General features: G+C 54.9%; 1 protein-coding gene across 2 annotated transcripts; it reads left to right on the top strand.

Moving 5' to 3' along the window:
* Positions 1 to 7057: 7057 nt before the first annotated feature.
* TNFAIP8L1 (TNF alpha induced protein 8 like 1) lies at positions 7058 to 20844 on the top strand. Of its 2 annotated transcripts, XM_045504209.2 has the most exons (3): positions 7062 to 7196; positions 13969 to 14115; positions 18346 to 20844. In XM_045504209.2, exon 3 carries the CDS (start codon positions 18351 to 18353, stop codon positions 18909 to 18911), a length of 561 nt encoding a protein of 186 aa, XP_045360165.1. In that variant the 5' UTR covers positions 7062 to 7196; positions 13969 to 14115; positions 18346 to 18350; the 3' UTR covers positions 18912 to 20844. The 2 variants fall into 2 exon arrangements, with proteins under 2 accessions (XP_010965040.1, XP_045360165.1); XM_010966738.3 differs by lacking the exon at positions 13969 to 14115 and having other exon boundaries at positions 7058 to 7196.
* The last annotated feature ends 415 nt before the right edge of the window (positions 20845 to 21259 follow it).

Raw genomic sequence — 21259 nt, 5'->3', positions numbered from 1 at the left:
GCCCACAAATTCTATGACACTCTTCCCTTCAAAAAGTGAGGCCTAGTTCCCCTCCTCTTGCGTGTAGGCTGGACTGAGTGACTCACTTCTGAAAAATAGAATATGGCAGAAGTGACAGCATGGGACTTCTGGGATGCAGCCGTTTGAGGCATGTGGCTTCCTCTTTGCTCTCTCTCCGTGTCTCTCTGATTGTCCATCCTGGGGAAAGCCAGCTGCCATGTTGGAAGGACACTCAAGCAGTCCATGGAGAGGCTCGCACGGTAGAGAGCTGAGACCTGCCAACAGCCATGTGTGGGAGCACTTGGAAGCACAGCGCAGATGTGGGTACATGCACACCAGCCATGTGACACACCCTCATGTGTATCCACAGGCCACTTCCAGCCTCACAGACACCACACATCAGAGATGCATCGGATATTTAACAACCAAAGTGGCCCCGGCATCAACTACCCAGACTGAGGGCTGTGGGGAGGTCTGGAGTTCCCAGCCGGCCAGCTGGTATTGAAAGCTGAGGGTGTGCCACAGACGGGAGTGGGGACAGAATAGCAGCCTCTCCCTGAGCACCAAGAGAGACTTTCTATCCCTCTCCTCCCACAGGCCACTGTCGCTCTGCCCCCTGTGGAGGCCAGGCCTGCCACATCATCCCTCCTTCCACTGGGCCGTGGCACACACCATGGTTCCACCTGCATACATCCTATGAAGAGCTAGGAAGGAGATATCCTTGGCTGGATCCAAAGGTTCCCAAAGCTAGAAAGTCCAGGGCCTTCAGGCTCAGTTTGATCAAGGGCCTTAGAACAGTCTCCTATGACTCAGCCCGGCTGTCCTCCATTAACTTTTGTGTCAAGCAGCCCCACCTCTCAGACTGACCCTCAGCAGATCCCAGCCGATGTTTTCCCAGCTTAAGAGACTCTTTCCTGTAATGATCAATCCTGTCCCGGGGCTGGCTCCCCTCACTGAAGCCCACACATCTGAGTCTCAGCGTCAACGTCGCTCGCCTTCCCTGAACACCTACCTCCCCAACCACCAGTGCGTCGGTGCTCCCTGCTAAAAGCACTCACAACCCTCTGCTTTTTGCCTTTCTTTTTCTCTTTTGGCGTAATGTTAAACTTACCGAAAAGTTGCAGAGTTTCTACATGTCACCCAGCTCCCCCTAGCGTTAAAACCTTGTAACCGCAGCGCATCTGCCCAAATGAACAAAGCAGCGTGGGCACGTAACGATGAACCGACACTATACACTTCACTGAGATGTCTCCCATTTTCCCGCGAACGTCCTTTTTTCTTTTCCACAGGCCCATCCAGGATCCCGCACGGTCCTGAGTGTCGCCTGCGTTTTAATTGCATGATTTAGAATTGCACCATTGCAACCTTAAAACGATTTGCATCATTTCTGAACTATGCCACTCTGGAAAGTCAGCTCCATGAAGGTGGCGGATAAAAAAAAAACAACAAAAAACGGAGGCTGACGGACAGACAGGAAGATACGCGGGCCTGAGCTGGAAACAGCTGGGTATGTGTGATTCAGGAGCTAGACTTGCTCCCTTGTGAGTGGAGGAGTATGAGGAGGGTTCTGAGGGTGGAGGAAACGGTAGGACCACTGGTGTGGCGGTGTGTCCTGGAGAAACTAGAAGGACACTGTCGGGAGTGAGGGTGATGGGAGTGGCAGGTAGGGTGTGGAGGAGGTGATGCGCGGGGCGCTCTGGGTCAAGGTCTGGCAGAGCTTGTTAGAGTGGCTGCAGGTTTTGGAGCAGGTGATGATCTGAGCAGGGGCGGGGACCTGGTAAGTTTCTTGCCTCTCACTGAGCCGAGCCATTCTGAGCCCTGGGGGAAGGAAGGCAGCTCCTTTGGATGTGGGGTTGACACAGCCCAGGAAGGAAGCAAGTACCCCGAGGGGATCCAGAAGAGATGCATCTACTTGGAGAGACTGGACGCTGTGGGATCTGAGATCCCTGGATCCTGGGGCCAGGAGGGGGTGGGGAAGTCATAGAGGAAAGGAACAGGCTCAGCAGGAAACTCTGCCCTTGACCTTCTCTTTGCCCTTATCTTGTCCTCAAGTCCAGCCCCAAACATCTGGATTCTGAATCTTGCCAATGCCTCCCACAACTGTCCCCACCCCAACTATCTCTGCCAGGAAAGACAGCTCAGCCAGCTCCTCTGCACTCTGGCTCTGCCTGTCATCTGCCCTTCTCAAGATCTCCAACTGCTTCTCCTCCACCCTCTGGGGTGCAACTGGGCCAGGGCATCGCAGGGCACCCCCTCTCCTTCCCCACAGCCCCTCTCCTCCCTGGCCTCTCAGCTCCACTCCTGCCCACTGCTGTCCACCCCACACTGGCCACTAGAGAGATAGTCCAATATTCTAATCTCATCCAGGCGCTAACACCCTCTGAGGCTCCCCATTGCCCTCAGGATGAATTCTGGACTTTTATACCTAGCTTTTGATGTCCTGAGGGTCCCTGTGGTCTGATCAGGACACACACTGCTCCTCATCGGCCCCCAGAACTTCGCAACCTCTGCACCTTTGCTCACACCTGGAGTGCCTTTTTCTAACCTGTACTTCAGCCATTTCTAATGTCCTTATACCTCCGTAGCCTGGGAGCTCCTGAGGGCAGGGAATATACCCTTTCCAAATAAGAATACCCATCCTCACACGAGGTTAAGCTGCTTTCTGCATCCTCTCAGTCAGTCTTTGCAACTGCCCTGCAAGGTGAGAATAATGAGTCCAATTTACAGATGAGGAAACAGAGGCTCATAGTGGACCTATGATTTGCCCAAGGTCAACAAACTAAGAATAAAAGGGGCTCTCCTTCCTGCTTCTTTCCGTAGCTGACTCTTGCTCTTTCTTTAAGTCTCAGCTCAGCTGTCATCTCCCCCTGGAAGCCACCCTAGGCTCCCAGGTGGGGTCAGGTGCCTAGTCTGGGCTCCCACAACTGTCCCATCACAGCGCTGACACGGCTGCCTGGCATCTTATAGAGGTGACTGTGCATTTGTGCCAGACTTCCGCTGAGCATCAGCGCTGTGTCCTCGAAGTTCCACATCTTTGAATCTGGTACTGTGACTGTACGCATTTTCCAGATAAAGCAACTGAAACTCCTATACGTGAAGTTTCCTGCTACCGGGAATGACGGCGGTGTTGGGGGCGGGAGGGTGGGGCGCAGGGCTCACTACCCTCAGAAGCACCTGCAGATCCGGCCATCCCCTCCCCAACCACACGCACCCACGTACACACGCGCGCACATAGGCCTACAACGGGCGGTTTATCTCCGCAGACGCCCGCCTCCCACACGCAGGCGGCCGGCGGGCTTCTGCGCGGCTCGCACTTGTAAATACATCCTCCCGCTGGGGCCGACTCGCTCCTCTGCTCCTTCGCTGCCACCAGGAGAGAGATGAGGGGAATGGGGCCAACGGAGGCAGAGGGCTGAAATTGTTTTTAGGACCTTCCGGCCCTACTTTCCTTCTGCCTCCCTATTAGAGGGGGAGAGGGGCTCGTCCGGGACCTGGCCCCCCACTCCAGGCTGAGTCCGTGACCCCGGGATGAAGACAGCCCCCCACGCTCAGAGCCCGTGGGAACGTTCCACGAGACCTCCTGGCCTGGCCCGCGGTGGGGGCTTAAACAAAGTCCGCCTCCTCCTTCCGTCTCCCATCTGGGTCCGACCGCTCCCCTTTTAAAGTGGCTTTAGGAAGGGTCTTGAGGGGACAGACGGATGGGCCGGGGACAGATGGACCGCGGCACGTGGGAGTTATGCCCTGGCATGGGAGCGGAGGTGCTTTGGCCACCGCCACCACCGGTCCCCAAAGCGCTGCGGCTGCGGCTGCGGGGAAGTCTCCAGACGGGGGAGAAGGGACTCCCGGCGGCTCCTGGAGCACAGGCTTGCCTACCTTCCATCGCCGCCGGCGCCACCACCACTGCGGTCCCATTGCGCAGGCGCGAGGAAGAGGCCCAGAGAAGGAGGTCACTCGCTCTGAGTCACACAGCCCGGCCAGGTGCGAGATCTGATCTCGGGGTGCAGGAGACGCTGGATGGGTCTAGGGTCTGGGGTAACTTGGACTTGGGGACCCTGCCCCGCATTCATATCCCGCTTCCCGGGCGACTCATACCTGGAAAAGCAAGGGCGCCGCAGGCCCCGGCTGTGGGCAGAGCACGCCCCCTGCCGGGCACAGCCGGAATCGGAGCAGCCACGAACCCCGGGACCTTGGCTAGAGCCCTACTCCCAATAGAGAACCCACCCAGCTCCGGGCTCCCAGGCTGAAACTGATCCCAGATAAAGCTCTCGATCCTGCGCTGAGCCCCAGTTTTGAGCTAAGCTCAAGACTCCTAGCCGCTGATCCCAGGTTGAGCACCCACCTCGGCTGAGCCCTCAGCCCTGGATAGAGCCCCTTATACCCCGCTAAGCTCCAATTACAAGCTAAGCCTCCGAGCCCAGATAGAGCCCTGTACTGTTCTTCGCTAGACTCAGGAGCACCCCAGTTCCCTGCTCCCTATGGAGACCCCTCCCCCCTAGGATGTCCGACCACCTAGAGGAGCTGTATACATTACTCCCCAGTCAAGACTGTCCCGGGTTCTAGTCCCACCTCTGCCACAACCTGGCTGGGTGGCCTGGGACAGGTCACTTGCTTCCTCTGAGTCTCAGTTTCATCATCTGTGAAATGGGATGCTTGTATCCCATCGCAGGGTTGCTGTGAGAATTTAGTGAGTTAATGTGTGCAAAGTACTAACAGTGACCGGCACATAATAGGCGCTCAGTAAATATTAAGTATGATATTGTTATTATTACCAGATGTGCTGTTAGGCACTTTTAAAAAACCCAGCTTTATCGAGGTATAATTTATATACCATGCAATTCACCCACTTAAAGCATACAATTCAGTGGTTTGGTATGTTATGTTATTCATTTTCTAAAATTATGACAAATAATAAAATTTACCATTGTAACTATTTTTAGGTGTACAGTTCAGTAGCATTAAGAACATTCACAATGCTGTGTAACCATCACCACCATCCATCTCCAGAAATTTTCCATCATCCCCAACACAAACTCTGTCCCCTTAAACACTAATTCCCCATTCCTGTCCCCCCAGCCCTTGGTCACTTCTATTCTACTTTCTGTCTATGGATTTGCCCATTTGAGGTCCCTCATATAAGTGGAACCATACAGTATTTATCATCTTATGATCGGCATCGTAAACCTGTATTTTCAAGGTTGTAGCATGAGTAAGCACCAGAACACGAGCCCCTGGTCCCATGAATAAGAACTTCCTTTTTATGGCTGAATTACCTTCCATTGTATGGATGGACCACATTTTGTTAACCCATTCAGCTGTTGATGGACATTTGGGTTGTTTCCACTTTTTGGCTATTGTGAATAATGCTGCTATCAACATCGTCGTACAAAAGCTGTTCCAATTCCCTGCTTTCAGCTCCCTTGGGTATATTCTAGGAATGGAATTAATGGATCATATGGTAATTCTACGTTTAGTTTTTCTGAGGAACCACCAAGCTATTTTCCATGGTGGCTGCTCTATTTTGCATTCCCACCAACAAAGTATGAAGATTCTAATTTCCTCACATTCTCGTGGGCACTTTTTATTCCTTATTTGTGAACCTGTAGGCTTTATTATTCTCATGTCACAGATTTAGAAAACTGAGGCTTAGAGAGATGAATGCATACAGCAGATAGTGACAGACCTGGGTTTGAACCCACCTCGATCACGCTCCACCCACGCCCATCCTGGATTCACTAAAACAAGTTGCTGTGGTTTGATGAGGTGCTAAAAACAGTCTCCTTTGCCTCTAGGACCTCCATTAGCTACCCTGATCCAAAGGAGTCTCCATAGTTTAGGGCTAGGGGCAGGAAGAGATGGATCTGTAACGGTGAGTCTCAACTGAGGGTGATTCTGCACCCCTCCAGGGAACACTTGGCAATGACTAGAGACATTTTTGGTTGTTGTGGCTTGGGGGCAGGAGTTACTACTGACATTGAGTGGGTAGAGGCCAGGGATGCTGGTCAACACCCTGCAGAGCATAGGAATTACCAAATTTCAATAACCAGTGCGGCGGATGAAAAACCCTGAACTAGGGGGAAGGTAATAGTCCAGTGGTAGAGCGCATGCTTAGCGTGCACAAGGTCCTAGGTTCAATACATTTTATTTATTTTTGCTTCATGAAGTCTGTGCCAAGGTTGTGTCCTCTATGTACAGAACAGGACTCGACATACACTGGTTGTCCCATCTGCTCTGCTCTGCCCTGCCCTGCTCCTAGCTGCAACTGGGACCCAGGGTTGGGGCTGCAGGGAGGAAACGGAGCAGCAGGGGAGCTGGGAGTCTCTCCCAGGCCCAGTTCCCAGGACTCACAGCTGCATCCTCCTGGGGCCCCAGCTGGCCTCACCGCCTCCTTCTCCCCGACTGGCGGCAAAGAGGCTCCTGCATACCTCCCTAGCTCATTCTCACAGAAATCGGGGCTAGATCTGGGAGTCCCCCGGTGGGGTCTCCAGGGCCTGTCCATTCAGCAGCTGCCTCAAATCTCATCGCGAGAATTTATCTGCAACCCAGAAACATTTATCTTCAACCTTGGGTCAGATTCAGCCGGTCTAGGGGTACAGGAATCTGCATTTTTAAGGGGCTCCCAGGTGATTCTGAGGGGATTCTGATGTAAAGGGTTCCCCAGAGTCGTAATTTAAAGAGTCCCAGGGGGAGGAAGGGGCCTTCCCAGAACCACACGGTTGTCCTGTTTTTCTTTTTGGGTCTTTTTCTCTCCCCGGCCCCTCATCTCTGTTTTTGACTCAAAGTCTCCTTCCTCTTCTTTCTTGGACGGGGAATGGAGTTAGCCTCGCCCCCGGCATCCGGCCCCTTTCGTGATTCCGGCGGAATCCCCCGAGCCGCCTGGCCCCGCCCCAGGCCCCACCCTCTTGCACGGTGACATACTCCCATTGGACTCTTCGTACACCGCCCGCACTGCCATTGGCTGAGCACACGTCCTCGCCCGCCCCTCCCTCGTCCGGCCCCTCTTTGGTCCTTCCCGCGTTGGTTGGGGCGGGGCGGGGCCGCACAAAGAGGCGGGGCACTGGGGGCGGGGTCGAGCTTCCTGCCCCGCCCCTCTAGATCCTCGTTCTTAGGCACGAGTCTCGCGGCCACAGCAACGGCCCCTCGGAGGTGGCCGGACAGAATCCTGACGGTCGGACCAACGACAGGGTCCCAGCGAGCAGGTGAGGGAGCAGTACCGGGGCGGCCCCCATCTCGGCGCATCTCTGGGGCCACCTGGTTTCTCCGTTTCTCTCGCCCCCTATGCCCCGGCACACCCCCCGCTTCGCATCTGTCTGTATTCCTACCTCAGTTTCCCTCTCCCGCCCTGTTCCTCCCTTTCCTTCTCTCTGTCACGCTTTTGCTGTGTGGGTTACGGGGAGGCAGACTGGATCTGAACCGTCCCCGCTGGTATGGGGTGGTGCTCTGGGACCAGCGCCTTCTTCCCCGCAACACGAGGGCTCTGATGGACTCTGTCTCTTTCACAGTGCAGGGCGCCAGGTGCTAGTGCCAGATTCCAGAGCCAGGAGGGCATTCCAGGTGGTGGGTAGCCAGGCCAAAGGGCGTGGAGGTGGGAATGAGTGTGACTTCTGGCTGCTCCAGGCAGCCAAGAGAGCCAGGCCCAGGCCCACCTAGAATGGCCACCTGGGAGCTCCCCACTGGCCTGAAGCCTTGGCCTCAGTTTTGCCAGCTGTGAACTGGGCCCTTCACTGCTGAGGTAATTGGCCTGACCCAGATATGCATGCATTGCCACCTCCTCTATCCTGGGGGGCCCTCCTAGAGGAGGGGAAGCCCCAGCTGTAAACAGGCCTCTGAGGTCACTTCCTGAGCAGGTCTGAGCCCAGCTGGGGGAGGTGAACGCCCTGGGGGGATGGCAGCAGGACGAGGGTAGTTCAGCCTAGCGGTTGGGGAGCTCAGCCCTTGGAATCAGTACCTTAAACAAGTGATCTGAGTCTCCCAGCCTCAGTTTCCTGTCTGAGGGACCTCACTCACTGGGGATGAGGTCAGCTTCCTGGATTAATTGCTGGAATGTGGGCTCTCAGCTCCTCCAACTCTCCCCCTCACTCACTCAGCGCCAGCCACACCAGCCTCCATCCACATTCCACCAGTACCCCAGGCATGGTCCTGCCTCAAGGCTTTGCATGGCTGTCCCCTCTACTGCCACGCCAGGTGCACAGGTGCCAACTTTAAAACATAACAAGTTGCCTAGATGGGCCGGGCCAAGGGACTGCCAGGCTAGGGCTGGGCCGCTGCCTGGCTGGGAAGGGCAGAAGAGCAGCCGGCCCAGGGACACTGTACCTATGGAAACCAGAACAAAGAGTCGTCACCCCAGCCACACAAACACCTGGGCTTAGCTCCTCCCACTTGGCAGTCTCAGTGACCTGGGACGCCAGTGGTGAGTGAGTGCCCAGACTGCTGGTGGGGTAGATCAGGGGCTTGAACCCCACTCTGATGGGGGCAGGGGCCCCCTAAGTGAAGAGACCAGTCAGGCAGGTGCAGATTGGAGGCCCTGTAGATTCCTCTCTGGCTGTGTGGCCTTGGGCAGGTCACGTGCTCTCAGCCTTATCCGAGGCTTGGGCAGGTGAGGGGCATTTTGGTTGCTTGGTGGTCTGATAAGGTGGGTTTAGGAGGCCTCCATGTCCTTATCTGTCAAATGGGGCCACAAGATGGTGCCTAGGACAAAAATCCAGCTGTTGTCATGAAAACAGCCTCTCCCAGAGGCAGATGCTGAAGTCATGCTTGTGCTGGTTCAGCCCCAGGTGTTACAGACTGAGAGGAGGGTAGGACCTGGCTACCTTGAGACAGGCAGGACCTGGCTCAGTTACAGAGAACTTGAGCTTTTAACCCAGAATCCCCCTCTTCCATGAGATAACCTCCTCTGGAATCCCACCATCTGAGCTTTCATGCAGACACCTCTGACCGAGTCCTTCGGAGCTTCTAAGTCCCCATCCCCCAGGCCTCAGTTTTCCCTTCTGTTCAGTGAGGCGGTGGAGATTGGGGAACATCTACCTGGGGGAGCCCACTCCAGAGGGGTTCATGCTGTGCTGCTATGTGACCTTGGAGTATCTCTCTGGGCCTCAGTTTCCCTGGCTGGACAATGGAACCCTTGGACGAGATCTCTATGTGCCCCTCTGGTACTGGAAGGTCATCAATTCATTCAACAAAGAGGTTCTGAGCACCTACTGTGAGCCAAGTGTCGTGCAGGGCACCAAGGACCCAGAAATGACCACGACTGATCTGGTGCCCTCCCTCACTCAGCTAACAGACTGGGATTGGGAGAGATGGTCATTCATCCAAAAAGTCATTATGCTGAGTTGTAATTGCATGAAGAAATGGAGAGGCAGATGGATGGGGAAGTTAGTTTAGATGGGGGTTCTGGGGGACGGCCTCCTGAGGAGGTGACATTTGAGCTGGAGCCTCAATGATAAGAATGAAACAGCCATGCGAAGACAGGGGAAGAGCAATCCCGGCAAGGGCATAGTTCATGGAAAGATCCTGGGGCAGCACCATGCCTGGTGTGTTAGAACAGCCAGGAGGCCAGTGTGTCTGGAGCAGAGTGAGCAAGGGGAAGAGAGGGAGAAGGCGAGGGCAGAGAAGGGACAGAACAGATTGTGCCAGGCCTTGTGAGCCACCTGGAAGACTTGGGCTTCTACCGGGAGGGAGGAGAGGTCCCTGGAGGGCTGTGGGCAGAGGGGCAGGACCTGACTCAGGTGCTCACAGGTGCCCTCTGGTGGCTGCTCCAGAGAGACCAGACTGTGGGGGTGAGGGCAGGAGCCAGGGTACCAGAAAGAATGCTGTTTAGAGGTGAGAAGTGTGTGGAGCCCAGACTCATTTAAGGGCTGCATCCACATTCCTGCAAGGTGGCCCTCCATCCTCCTCTGCTTGCTGTTAAAAACCTTTTGCTCAGCCTGAGCCCCAGCCCGTCCTGTCCTTCTCTGCAGTGGGGTGGGCCGTGTTCTCCCAACGTTCACTTTTGCCCACCCTGCCCCCAACTTTGTCTTCAGTGGAGATCAGACCACAGATGAACATGTCCCAGCTCCCACTGCAGCCTGGCAGGCAGCCAGACCCTGCACGTCCTTGGGGTGGCCTCCACAGGCTCTGGGGACAGGCTGAGATCTGCTGGTGTCTTCCTCTCCCTTCAGACGAGCAGATGCCCACCCCTTTGTCATATCAGAATGGGCACTGACTGTGAGATCTGAGTGATGGTTGATAAGGGGCTCGAAGCAGTGGGTGCCCTGACACTGGCGGAGGGTACAAGGGCTGTGGGGCATTTGTTATGGTGGGCAGAGCCCTGGGGCCCATGAGGCCATCCTGGGCTGCTGCTGCCGGGGCTGAGAGCAGAGAGGTGGGGCGGCTGGCTTGGCCCTGCTGAACGGGCCCATCAATTATTGACACCCTTTGTTGGGGCATGAAGAATTCATGTGGAGGACGGGCTGTTCCATGGACCAGTGGCATGCCGGAGCCTGCCGCTCGCCCCAGCTCACAAGAACCACTTGCTGTACTGGCAGGAATTTTGCAATCCAGCTGTTAACATCACCACTATTAAAAATGACAGACCTAAATCAATTATACTTCAGTTTTAAAAAATGACAGGCCATCAATAAAACCGGAAAAAAGAGGGAGGGTATAGCTCAGTGGTAGGGTGCGTGCTTAGCATGCACGAGGTCCTGGGTTCAATCCCCAGTACCTCCATTAAAGAAAAAAAAACTAAAAACTAATAGTGTAATACAAATACACGTCAAAATTGGTTAAAAAAATAAAGTAAAAAAAGACAGATTATGAACTTATAGTCCAATATATTATATTTGAAACAGAGATAGGGAATACCATTCAGCCATAAAAAGGAGAGATGCACTGACACTCACTACAACCTGGGTGGACCTTGAAAACATGATGCTCAGTGAGAGAAGCCAGACACATAAGACCACACAGTGTGTAATTCTTTTTATATGAAAAATAGGCAAATCCATAGGCGGAAAGTAGACGAGTGGTTGCCAAGGGGCTGGGGTAGAGAATGACTGCTAATGGGGTCGGGGTTTCTTTTGAGGCTGATGAGAATATTCCAGAATTAAATAGTAGTGATGGCTCTGAATATATATTGAAAAACATTGAGTTGTACAATTTAAAAGGGTGAATGGGGGGAGTGGGAAGGTAATTAGGTTTATTTGTTTATTTAATAGAGTTGCTGGGGATTGAACCCAGGACCTGCATGCTAAGCACACGCTTTACCACTGAGCTATACCCTCCCCCACCAAAGGGGTGAATTTTATGGTATGTAACTTGTATATTTCAACACAACTTAAAAACAAGCGAAGGTCCTTAACGGTCAAAAAACCTTACTTTCTAATTATTTTACTGCATTTGCGATGATCTATGCTTTTGAGGTTATTTTCATCTCGTTGGTGGAGACTGAGCAGTTCTTCCCAACTCCAAGTTCAAGTTGGAAGTTTGAAATTGGCCATGGTGGGATAATTTACACCATAGAAACCGGCAGATGCTACAAATCAGGGCTTGATGTGCCGTTTTGTTGATAGTCTAATCCAGATGCTGGCCAATCTTTTTCTGTCAAGCCAGACTAAATATCTTTGGCTTTGCCAACCGTATAGTCTCTGTGGCCCCTATTCAAGGCTGCGTTACAGTATGTACACAAGTGGGGGTGGCCGTGTGCCAATAAAACTTTATTTACAAAACAGGCGGTGGGCCAGTTTGCCACTCCCCTGGTATAACTTCAGGAAATGTCAATAATAAAAATTAAATTTAAAAGGGTGGCATGTGTCTAGCTGCTTCCTTATGAATAGCACAGAAACACGGAGGGAACTATTCTCTCACTGTTCAAAAACCACGCTCTGATTCGGCAAGTAAGTTGCTCCCTTGGCTGAGGAATGAATAAGTGAAATCCAAATTCTCCTTGTTGGTATAAAAGAGACCACCAAGTGACATCCGTGTCAGAACGACTCTCATCTGCCCGTCGCAGCTACAGACTGGCTGCTGGTCCCAGCTTGGCAGAGCTCATGGAGGACATTTAGTGAGCATCAGTGGCCTGTGGAATTCCCAGCGGGGAGTGCTGTGTGCTTCCCTGTGTCTGCAAGTTGCTTGGCACACATCCGTTGTATCAGGAACACTTATGATACACATTTGTTTTTTCCTGGAAAGCTGGTAGGTAAGAATTTTCCAGCATGTGGTGAATGGGACGCGGCATTCACGGTGCACCGGGGGGCAGTGGGGACCCTGGGAAGCAGGATTTCCTGCCCTGTGGAATCCCAGCCACCCCCACACCTGGCATCCAAAACCCGGGAAGCGTGGGTTAAGGGGTCACCCCAGCACAGCTGTGACCTGGGTTGCCGCGTGCGCAGCTCTGGTTGGATGGAGGGGAGGTGGGAGGAGTCCCCCCACCTGGGCATTCTAACCCGCAGGGTCTCAGCAGAGGTGCTGAGGCTGGACTGTGCCTGGAAGGAGGGGAGGTTGTTGGGGTGTGGAGAGAGGTTGGCCTTGCTCTGGGGTTTGGGGACCAAAGGGACTGGGATGAACAAGGTCCACTGCCTGCACCTTCCCCTTGGGGGAGGCTCAGATACAGTCCTGCCTTGGGGCTTTGCCTGTGCTGGGGGCAGGGATGGGTAGGAGGAAGGATGCTGTCATGTCTAGAGTAACCCGTGGCTCCAGGTCAGTGTCTGTAGCCAGTTTGGGAGCTGGAGTGCCCAAAATAAGGACAGGGACAAAGGTCAGAGTCCAAAAGATAGTGTGGTTGGCAGAGGGTGAAAGTCCGAGATGTGGACGGCGGCTGGGGTTCCCAGAAGAACATGGGGGGTGGGGTGGGAGTCGGGCTGAGCCAGGGACTCAGGGACTGGACACCCAATTCACAGATGGGAAAGCTGCCCCCGGGGGCTGGGGTTTGTCTGGGGTCGTGGTGGGGAGATTTCAGGGCTGTGGGAGGGCCTGGACAGTGGCCTTCATGGGGACTGTGGACTCCCTGTTCTTGCAACCCATCTGGCACTGTCCTGCCCCAGGGCCTTTGCACAAGCCATTCCCTCTGCCTGACTCACCTTCTCCTAGACCTTATCCTCCAAGTCCCAGCTCCAGGGGCTCCACTTCAGAGAGGCCTTCCTGACTACCTGGCCCAGGTCACCTGCCATCCCTGGCTGTCACTGCTCCCTGCCCCTGGGACTTATCTGTCCCTGAAATTATCCTTTTTATTTTCACATTCACTGTTTCCTGGTGCCTCCTTCCAGTGTGGGTGACCATACCTCTGCAGGGGCTGTTTTGATAATTTGGAGGGCTTCCCCCTCCCTCGTGACAATAACAAGATGTACTAGTGGCTGGGGGGCAGGGACCAAGGACACAGGCATCAAGGCACACTCGGGCAGCCCCTCGGCCCTCACAACCTCCTAATGTCCTTCCAGAAATATAAACCGACGACTGGGGGTCTCAAAATTCAATGACTACTCCCGAAATTCAACTCCTGGGTAAATCAAGGGAAGAGGGAACTCTCTTCTAATAGGAATTTGTAGCTACGTGGCCACTGCGATGCCCTGTCTGGGCCAGACCTCGGAGAGAGCCACTCCACCACCAGGTGCAGGGAGCTGGAGCTCTTACAGAAATTCTATTTCACCAAACATGTATTTAGCACCTACTGTGTTCCTGGCAAGGTGGAAGTGATTTACAAATCTCAACTTGTGTAATCCTTTTATTTCTGTTCGTATTACTGTTTGGCCTAAATCCTGATTTTCAGATTTTTAAAATTTAACATTTTAAAAATGAGGCATAAAATATATAAAGTAAAAGGCCCAGAGGTATAAAATATATACACGATACATGTACAGTAAGTATTCAGCTTTTGAGATATAAGCCACATATTGTAAAATGCACCACTTTAAACTGCTCAAATTCTAGAACATTCTGCCACCCCCAAAAGAAATCCTGACCCCATGAGAAGTCACTCTCCATTCTCTGCTCCCCTAGCGCCTGCAACCACAAATCCACTCTCTGTGTCTGAGGACTGGCCTGTTCTGGACGTCTCACATCCGTGGACTCACACACTGTGTCCTTCTGTGTCTGCTTCTCTCCGTGAGCACCGTGCTCTCAGGGTCCGTGCACGTCGGGTCGAGGGTCAGTGCTTCCTTCCTTTTTATAACTGAGTAACATCCCAGTGGGTAGATGGTCCACATTTTACTTGTCCATCTGTCTGTTGTTGAGTGTTTGGGTTGCTTCCGTTTTGGCTATTACGAATCATGCTGCTATGCCCGTGTGTATGAGGTTTTGTTTTGAACACATGTTTTCACTTCTTTGGGGTAGATATTTAGGAGCGGAATTGCTGCATCACGTGGTAACTCTGTTTGTTTGAGGAACTGCCAGAAAACTGTTTTCCACAGCAGCCGCACCATTTCCCGTTCCCACCAGCCGTGTAGAAGGGTCCCAGTTTCTCCCGCCCTTGCCGGCCCTTGTTCTATCTGTCTTTCTGGTAGCAGCCGTTCCAGTTGGGGTGGGGTGACATGTCACTGTGTTATGGTGTTGAGCATATTTCCACCTGCTTATTGGCCATTTACCCATCTTCTCTGGAGAAATATTAGATTTTTTTTATAAAATCAAGATATAAGTCACATACCATAAAATTCCTACTTGGGAAGTTTACGATTCGCTGGTTTTGCGTGTATTCACGTTGCTTTGTGACCATCGACACGGAAGACTTTTTACACTCGTGTAGACCCAGATGCGGACACGGAACAAGAAACATCCCAGCCCTGCTCCCTGTACAATCCTCCTCACCTTTAATAAGGAGGTGGCAGGGACCTAGAAGGCTAGGATCCCTAGGAAGGCAGGGACGCGATCTCTTTTGGTCCCTGCTGTATCCCCAGGGCCTGGGACACGGTTGGCACTCCATAAGTGCTCACTGAGCAACTGAATGAATGTTCCAGACTAGACCTTGAAGCTTTAGCGGGATTTTTTGGGTTGTGACAATAGTGGGGTGTTCTGGCATTTGATGGGCAGGGGCCAGGGAACTGACCGTCTGGCCACTGGGCCCCTCAGCAGCCCCTGGGGACGCCCTGCCCCCAAAGGGCTGACATGGTGCAGCCGGGCCCCTCCCGGCTGGTCTGCCCTTGGACCTGGATGAGCGCAGCTGGCAGGAAGGAAGGCTGGGGTTTATTTTGGTCCCCAGCGTGCTCCCCTGGGAGAGCAGTCATCTCCCTGCCTGGCTGCTTGGATGGGGGTGTTTCTGGTAGAACAATGGGTTGGGGGGGGCATGCAGCTGGGCTGGTCCAGGTGTTGCAGGTCTGGGGGCTGGCCCAAGGGGCTAGGAGTGGGGAGGCCGGGAGGGGAGGCCACGGCTGCCTTTTCCTTCTGTGCTTGGCAGGGTCAGGGTAGGGGTGGCGCTGATGCTGAGGGCCCAGGCCCTTCCTGAAGCTGGTAAACAGGACAACTTTCCCTCTGAAACAACATGCCGAACCTCAGGACTTGCAGATGGGAAGGTCAAGGCTCAGAGAGGGGCAGGGCCCAGCCTGGGGTCAAACAGCAAATAGGCAGAAAGGCCTGGGCTCCAGCACCCCTGGAATCCAGGGAAAGACATGCTCCTCTCTGAGCCTCAGTCTGTCTATCTGTAAACTAGGGAGACTTGACCCAGGGTGTTGGGAGTTCCAGTGTCTGCAGATATCCTTTCCCTCATGTATTCAGCACTTATTGGGCACCTGCTGAGTACCAGGCCCTGGCTGGCCACCAGACATGGTGTGAAGAGAGATGCACCCCCTACCCATATCGCCAGGCCAGGGAGATGGACACCAAACCCAAGGTGCTCAGGGCTGTGATGGAGGATGCCCAGGGCACGGTGGGGGCTGAGGGGGCACCCGTCCCAGCCTGGGGCATCTGGGAAGCCTTCTAGGAGGAGGTGACAGTAACTGAGACTTGAATGAGGAGCAGGAGTTTACAGGATGAGTGATGCGGGAGGAGGGCTCCAGGTAGAGGGAGTGGAATAGAACGTGGTGAGAAGGCGCCCCCGAGGCATGGGTACTCCTCACTGTTGCTCCTTTTTCCAGACAGCGTCACAGAGAAGTCGGTCTGTACATTCAGGGACCTGAATGGCGTAGAGCTTAAAGGTTGGAATTCCAGGCAGTGGCATCCAGCCTCTTGCCCAGGGGACACTCACAGCCTAGGGGGCCTGGGGTTGGCCACAAGCTTCTGCCCTAGGATGGACTTAGTTCTCTGTCCTAACATTCTCCATCCTCCATTTTACAGATGGAGAAACTGAGGCACAGGGCAGATATGTTCCTTAACCAAGTGGTCAGAGCTGGGAGCAGGTCCTAAATATTGGGGTGGTTTTGTCAAGGGAGGCAGCTCCCAGCCCTCTGAGACTCGGGGAGACTCGCAGGTGTCAGCTAGGGAAGGCAGAGGGAGTTAGGCGTGCAGAGGGTGGGGGCAGGCAGTTACAGTGTTGCTGTGTGGCCTTGGGGAAGTGGCTCAGCCTCTCTGCAAATTGGCAACCAGCCCCAAACCAGGCAGAAATGATGAAATGGGCACACGCCACTGGCACAGGATCTGCCACACGGTGCTCAGTCAACCACACTCCTGCTCTGGCCCCAGCCTGTGTAGCCCCAGGGTCTGGGACTGGTGTAGGGGGCAGGGAAGGCTGGTCCATTAATCTCCGGGCCCACCCTGACCTCTGCGGGCAGGGAGAGGGCAGCTGAGGGTTGGGACTTCTCCGGGAGTCTGAGCTCACACAAAGACGGGCTTTGTGGGGGCTCCTGGGGGTGAGAGAGTGCCCACGTGGCATTCCTGGTCTGGCCTGGGGCTGGGGTGGGGGTGGATTCTGACCAGGGCCTGCGGCAGCAGCGAATGAAGCCTGGGGGTGGGGCTGAGGCTCCCTCATTCATTCGGCAGATGTTTCTGGAGTCTCCAAGGACACAGCGGATAAGGAGTCAGGCCCATTACCTCCCTATGTGGCCTGCAGTGAGGCAGACCACTGAGGAAGCAAAGCCGATGGGTGGGGGCAGAGCAGTGATGGGGGATGCGTGGGGCACTGTGTGGCTCAGAGGAGGTGCCTCACCGTCAGTCTGGCAGTTCAGGGATGGCTTCCTAGAGAAGGTGGTGTCCAGGATGAACTGAGGGGAAGACGCAGGGGATTAGGGGCCAGGGCTTTGGGGGATGTATGTGAGTCTGCCAGGGACGGGGCTGGGGCACGAACGAGGTGTGGGGCTTGGTCCTGGGAGCCATGAGGAGCTGCCAGTTGGTTCTTAGAAGGCAAGAGCTGTGCCCAGATGTACAATTTAGGAAGAATTCTGGTGCTGCGAGGAGGTGGTTGGAGGGGGAGGCTCCTGAGCCTGGGAAGCCTGGATGATGGCCACAGCAGGAAGAACAAAAGGAGGGAGACACAGGGGGCCCAGGCTTCCACAGCTGGAGGCCTGGCCAGCATTCCCAGAGAGCTAGCCTGCCATTCACACTGGTCATCTCCCTGGCCCTTTCCTGAGTGGAAGCTGTCGCAAGTCAACGTTTCTGTATTAGAGGAATCACTGGAGAGATGCATTTCCAGAAACTCCAAAGATGGCCCTGGGGAACCCCCACCCACCCAGCCTACTGCCCACCTGACTCATTCGGGGCCTGACTAAGGCCTCAGAGATGTCTGTTGTAAATTCACCAGGGAATTGGTGGCTGGGCTGTGAATAGCCCAGGGGCTGGGACTGGGACCCTGTTTCACAGAACTGCGGGATGAGGGTGGGGGAATGATAAGCTGGACTCCCTGTGATAACCTCCCTTGAGCCCCTTCTCAACTCACAGCAAGGACACAGTGGGTTTGGAGGGCTGGTGCCAAGACCCACAACCAGTAGGGGACCACAAATAGATTTCACCATTATGCATTAATTCCTTTGACTTAATACCCTCTTTTTTTTTTTAAAGGAAAATAAATTCCCTCGGGTCATCCTCTCTTCAGTGTGAATGCTCTTTTTTCACAAGCTTTTCCTATGTAGGTCTTTGCATTCTGTGCTCTAGCTACTCGCAATTTCCTGCCTCCAGGCCTCAGCGCAAGCGGATCTTTGGGCCTGGGATGCCTTCCCCGTTTTCTAACCTGTCCCCTCCTCCAGGAGGCCTGCCTGGGCCCCCTTGAAATGCTGGGGTGCCCTGCTGTGGGGCTCTTGCAGCTTCCCGGATTGTGGCACTTGCCGTGTGTTCCTGGGGGGCTCGTTGGTCGGCCCTGCACACCGCGTCCTGGCACATAGTAGGTCTGTGGCCTGGGCACACTGGAGACAGGTTGCTGGTGTGCACCCATTTCCGGGTGGGGAAGCTGGTGGCCGCGCATGTCAGCAGCCCGGGCCACGCGGCCTGACGGTGGGTCTGTCTGTCTGTCCTTGCCAGGGCGGATGGACACCTTCAGCACCAAGAGCCTGGCCCTGCAGGCCCAGAAGAAGCTCCTGAGCAAGATGGCATCCAGGGCGGTGGCGGGGGCCTTCATCGACGATGCGAGCAGCGAGGTGCTGGACGAGCTGTACCGCGCCACCAAGGAGTTCACCCGCAGCCGCAAGGAGGCCCAGAAGGTGGTCAAGAACCTGGTCAAGGTGGCCGTGAAGCTGGGCGTCCTGCTGCGCGCCGGGCAGCTGGGCGGCGAGGAGCTGGCGCGGCTGCAGCGCTTCCGCCAGCAAGCCCGCCGCCTGGCCATGACCGCCGTCAGCTTCCACCAGGTGGACTTCACCTTCGACCGGCGCGTGCTGGCCGCCGCCCTGCTCGAGTGCCGGGACCTGCTGCACCAGGCGGCCGGCCCGCACCTGACTGCCAAGTCCCACGGCCGCATCAACCACGTGTTCAGCCACTTTGCCGACTGCGACTTCCTGGCCGCGCTCTACGGCCCCACCGAGCCCTACCGCTCCCACCTGCGCAGGATCTGCGAGGGCCTCAGCAGGATGCTGGACGAGGACAGCATTTGACCTCCGCCCTCTGGCTGCTGCGGGCTTCCCGCTGGGGGCGGGGCTTGCGGGTTTTTTTAACCTCTTTTCTTCCAGTCTGACTCTGGCCAAACACCCCGCGCCCCCCCCCCCCAGAGGTGACACGTCCCTTCCTCGGAGGACTCTGCAGCTCCAAGGACCCCGACGCCTCTCCTCCGGCCCAGTCTCCTGGGGAGCGCTCAGCGCCGAGCCCAGCACAGCCCGCCCGAGTGTGCTGCCTCTCCCTGCGCCGAGACCGCTGCCTGCCTGGGTGCCTGTCCGAGCAACAGCCCTGAGTGACCGGCCTGTAACCCTCAAATCACCTGGTGTCTCTGAAAGCTGGTGGCTTCCCGCTTAATAATGCTGCCTGGGCTTCTTCATTCCTCCAGAGAGGGTCATGGTGGAGCGGGACAAAGGGAGTGTTGGCTATCCCCCCCAACCCCTCCGAATTCCTAACCCTCAGGACCTCTGAATATGACCTGATTTGGAAGTAAGGTGATTGTAGATTTAATTAGTTAAGATGAGTTCATACTGGAGCAGCGTGGGCCGCTGACCCTCATGACTGGTGTCCTTATAAGAAGGGGGCATGTAGACACAGACACAGAGGAGAACGCTATGTGAAGATGGAGGCAGAAACTGGAGGGATGTGTCTACAAGAAAAAGAACACCAAGGATTGCCAGCAACCCCTAGAAGCTGGGAGAGAGCCTGGAACATACCTCAGAGGGAATCAGCCCGGCCGACACCTTGGTCTCAGACTTCTGGCCTCCAGAGCTGAGAGGGAACAAGCTCCGTTGTTCCAGCCGCCCAGGCTGGGGGGGCCGTTCTGCAACCCAGGAAAGGAACCCAGGGAGCCGTGGCGAGGGCTGTGGTGGGTGCAGGCACAGCAGCACGGACGCCGCCTCCATTTATTTGGCTGGAGATGCAGCCTTGCCTCCCACTTGGGAGGGGACGGATCACCCACCCATGCAGGGCACAAGGGGAAAGCCATCTGAGATGCGTGCACGTTTTGAAACAACCATTTCACATTTGGAAAACAAACACACAAACAATGGTTTCTGTAAGACAGACCTCAGAAAACACAGCTCAACAAATCTTGGCTTCAGCGACACCCAGCAGATAGGGCGAATCTTAACCTGGGGCGTGGATGGACACGCGGGGGTGTGGGAGCGCATTTGCCCTTTGTTTGTCAGAAGTGGGGCGTGGGTTTTAAAAGACTGCAGAACATGGCTGCAGGCCTGGTCGTGTCAGGGCCGGGAAGGTTATTCTAGGCACCCTTAGGGGAGAGGGGAATGATGTCCCAGGACTGTTTTTGCAGATCCTGGTCTGTTTAGGGCAAAAGCTCCAAACAGGAGGCCTGCAGGCCTCATTAGAAGAGAGAAGGTGAGTCTGCTTGGCCCCATCTGGTGTTTTGAGACATTTGGAATTAGTTGCCAACACTTAAAACCAAGGAAATTGCACATACCAATCTAGATCTGGAGTTTCTCTAGAAAACTCGCCTGCACTGCCCACTGGTGAGGCTGCATCGAGGCTGCCCCTCTTCGCTTTGCCACCGTCGCCACCACTCCCTTTGGCCTCTCCACCGTATGCTGGGCTGGCTGATAGACTAGGACCCCAGATTCAGGGCAGCATTTCTCTGGTTTCTGCTGCCCTGAAAAAGCCAAAAGGCTTTCACCAAGTGCCAGCCATTCCTCCCTCTGCCCTCCGCGTCTAAGGCAGACTTCCCCCATTATCTTGGGTCAAGAGACATAAATTCAAATTCAAGAACAAACGTGCATTTTGAATACCCCGAGAAGCCCCAGGTGAACTCCTTTGCCCTCTGCTCTGCTGAGCAACATCTACGTGCCCAAGGCTCACACTTGTTCCCTATCCAGCCTGCCTCAACTCTTCATGCATGAAATTTAATTTAAATAAAAGCCAAAGAGCACTAAAGAACTATGTAAATAGAAGCACCTCCTCTCACCTGCCCGGGGTTTCGGTCTTTGGAATCAAGGTTGCACATGAACGTCACACACCTGTGGCCTGTTGGCAGGTTTAATTCCCACCAAGCCGGGTGCCAGACGGGAGGAGTGGGGGTGGCAGAGCTGGGTTTCTGCAGCCCAAACAGGGCTCAAGTCAGCTGCTCATCATGACTAAAGGTCCTGGGGCCGGGCAGCTTTGCTCACCAGACAGCTCCACAGACACACATGCACGCGTCACGCGGGACTGGGAAGTGGTACCTGATTCCGGGCCGACTGGGGCAGAATCAGCCCCGCCTTGGCTGGGGTCCGGCCCTTGCGCACCTCAAAGCCCAGGGTGCACCGTCGTCTCCACCTGTCTGGCTGCCTGGTTTTTGTAGGAGGCCCCGGACAAC

Source organism: Camelus bactrianus, chromosome 22 (genome assembly GCF_048773025.1).
Source record: "Camelus bactrianus isolate YW-2024 breed Bactrian camel chromosome 22, ASM4877302v1, whole genome shotgun sequence".
Lineage (NCBI taxonomy): Eukaryota > Metazoa > Chordata > Mammalia > Artiodactyla > Camelidae > Camelus > Camelus bactrianus.
The sequence above is the reverse complement of the archived record's forward strand: the minus strand, read 5'-3'. Positions and strand labels throughout refer to the sequence as shown.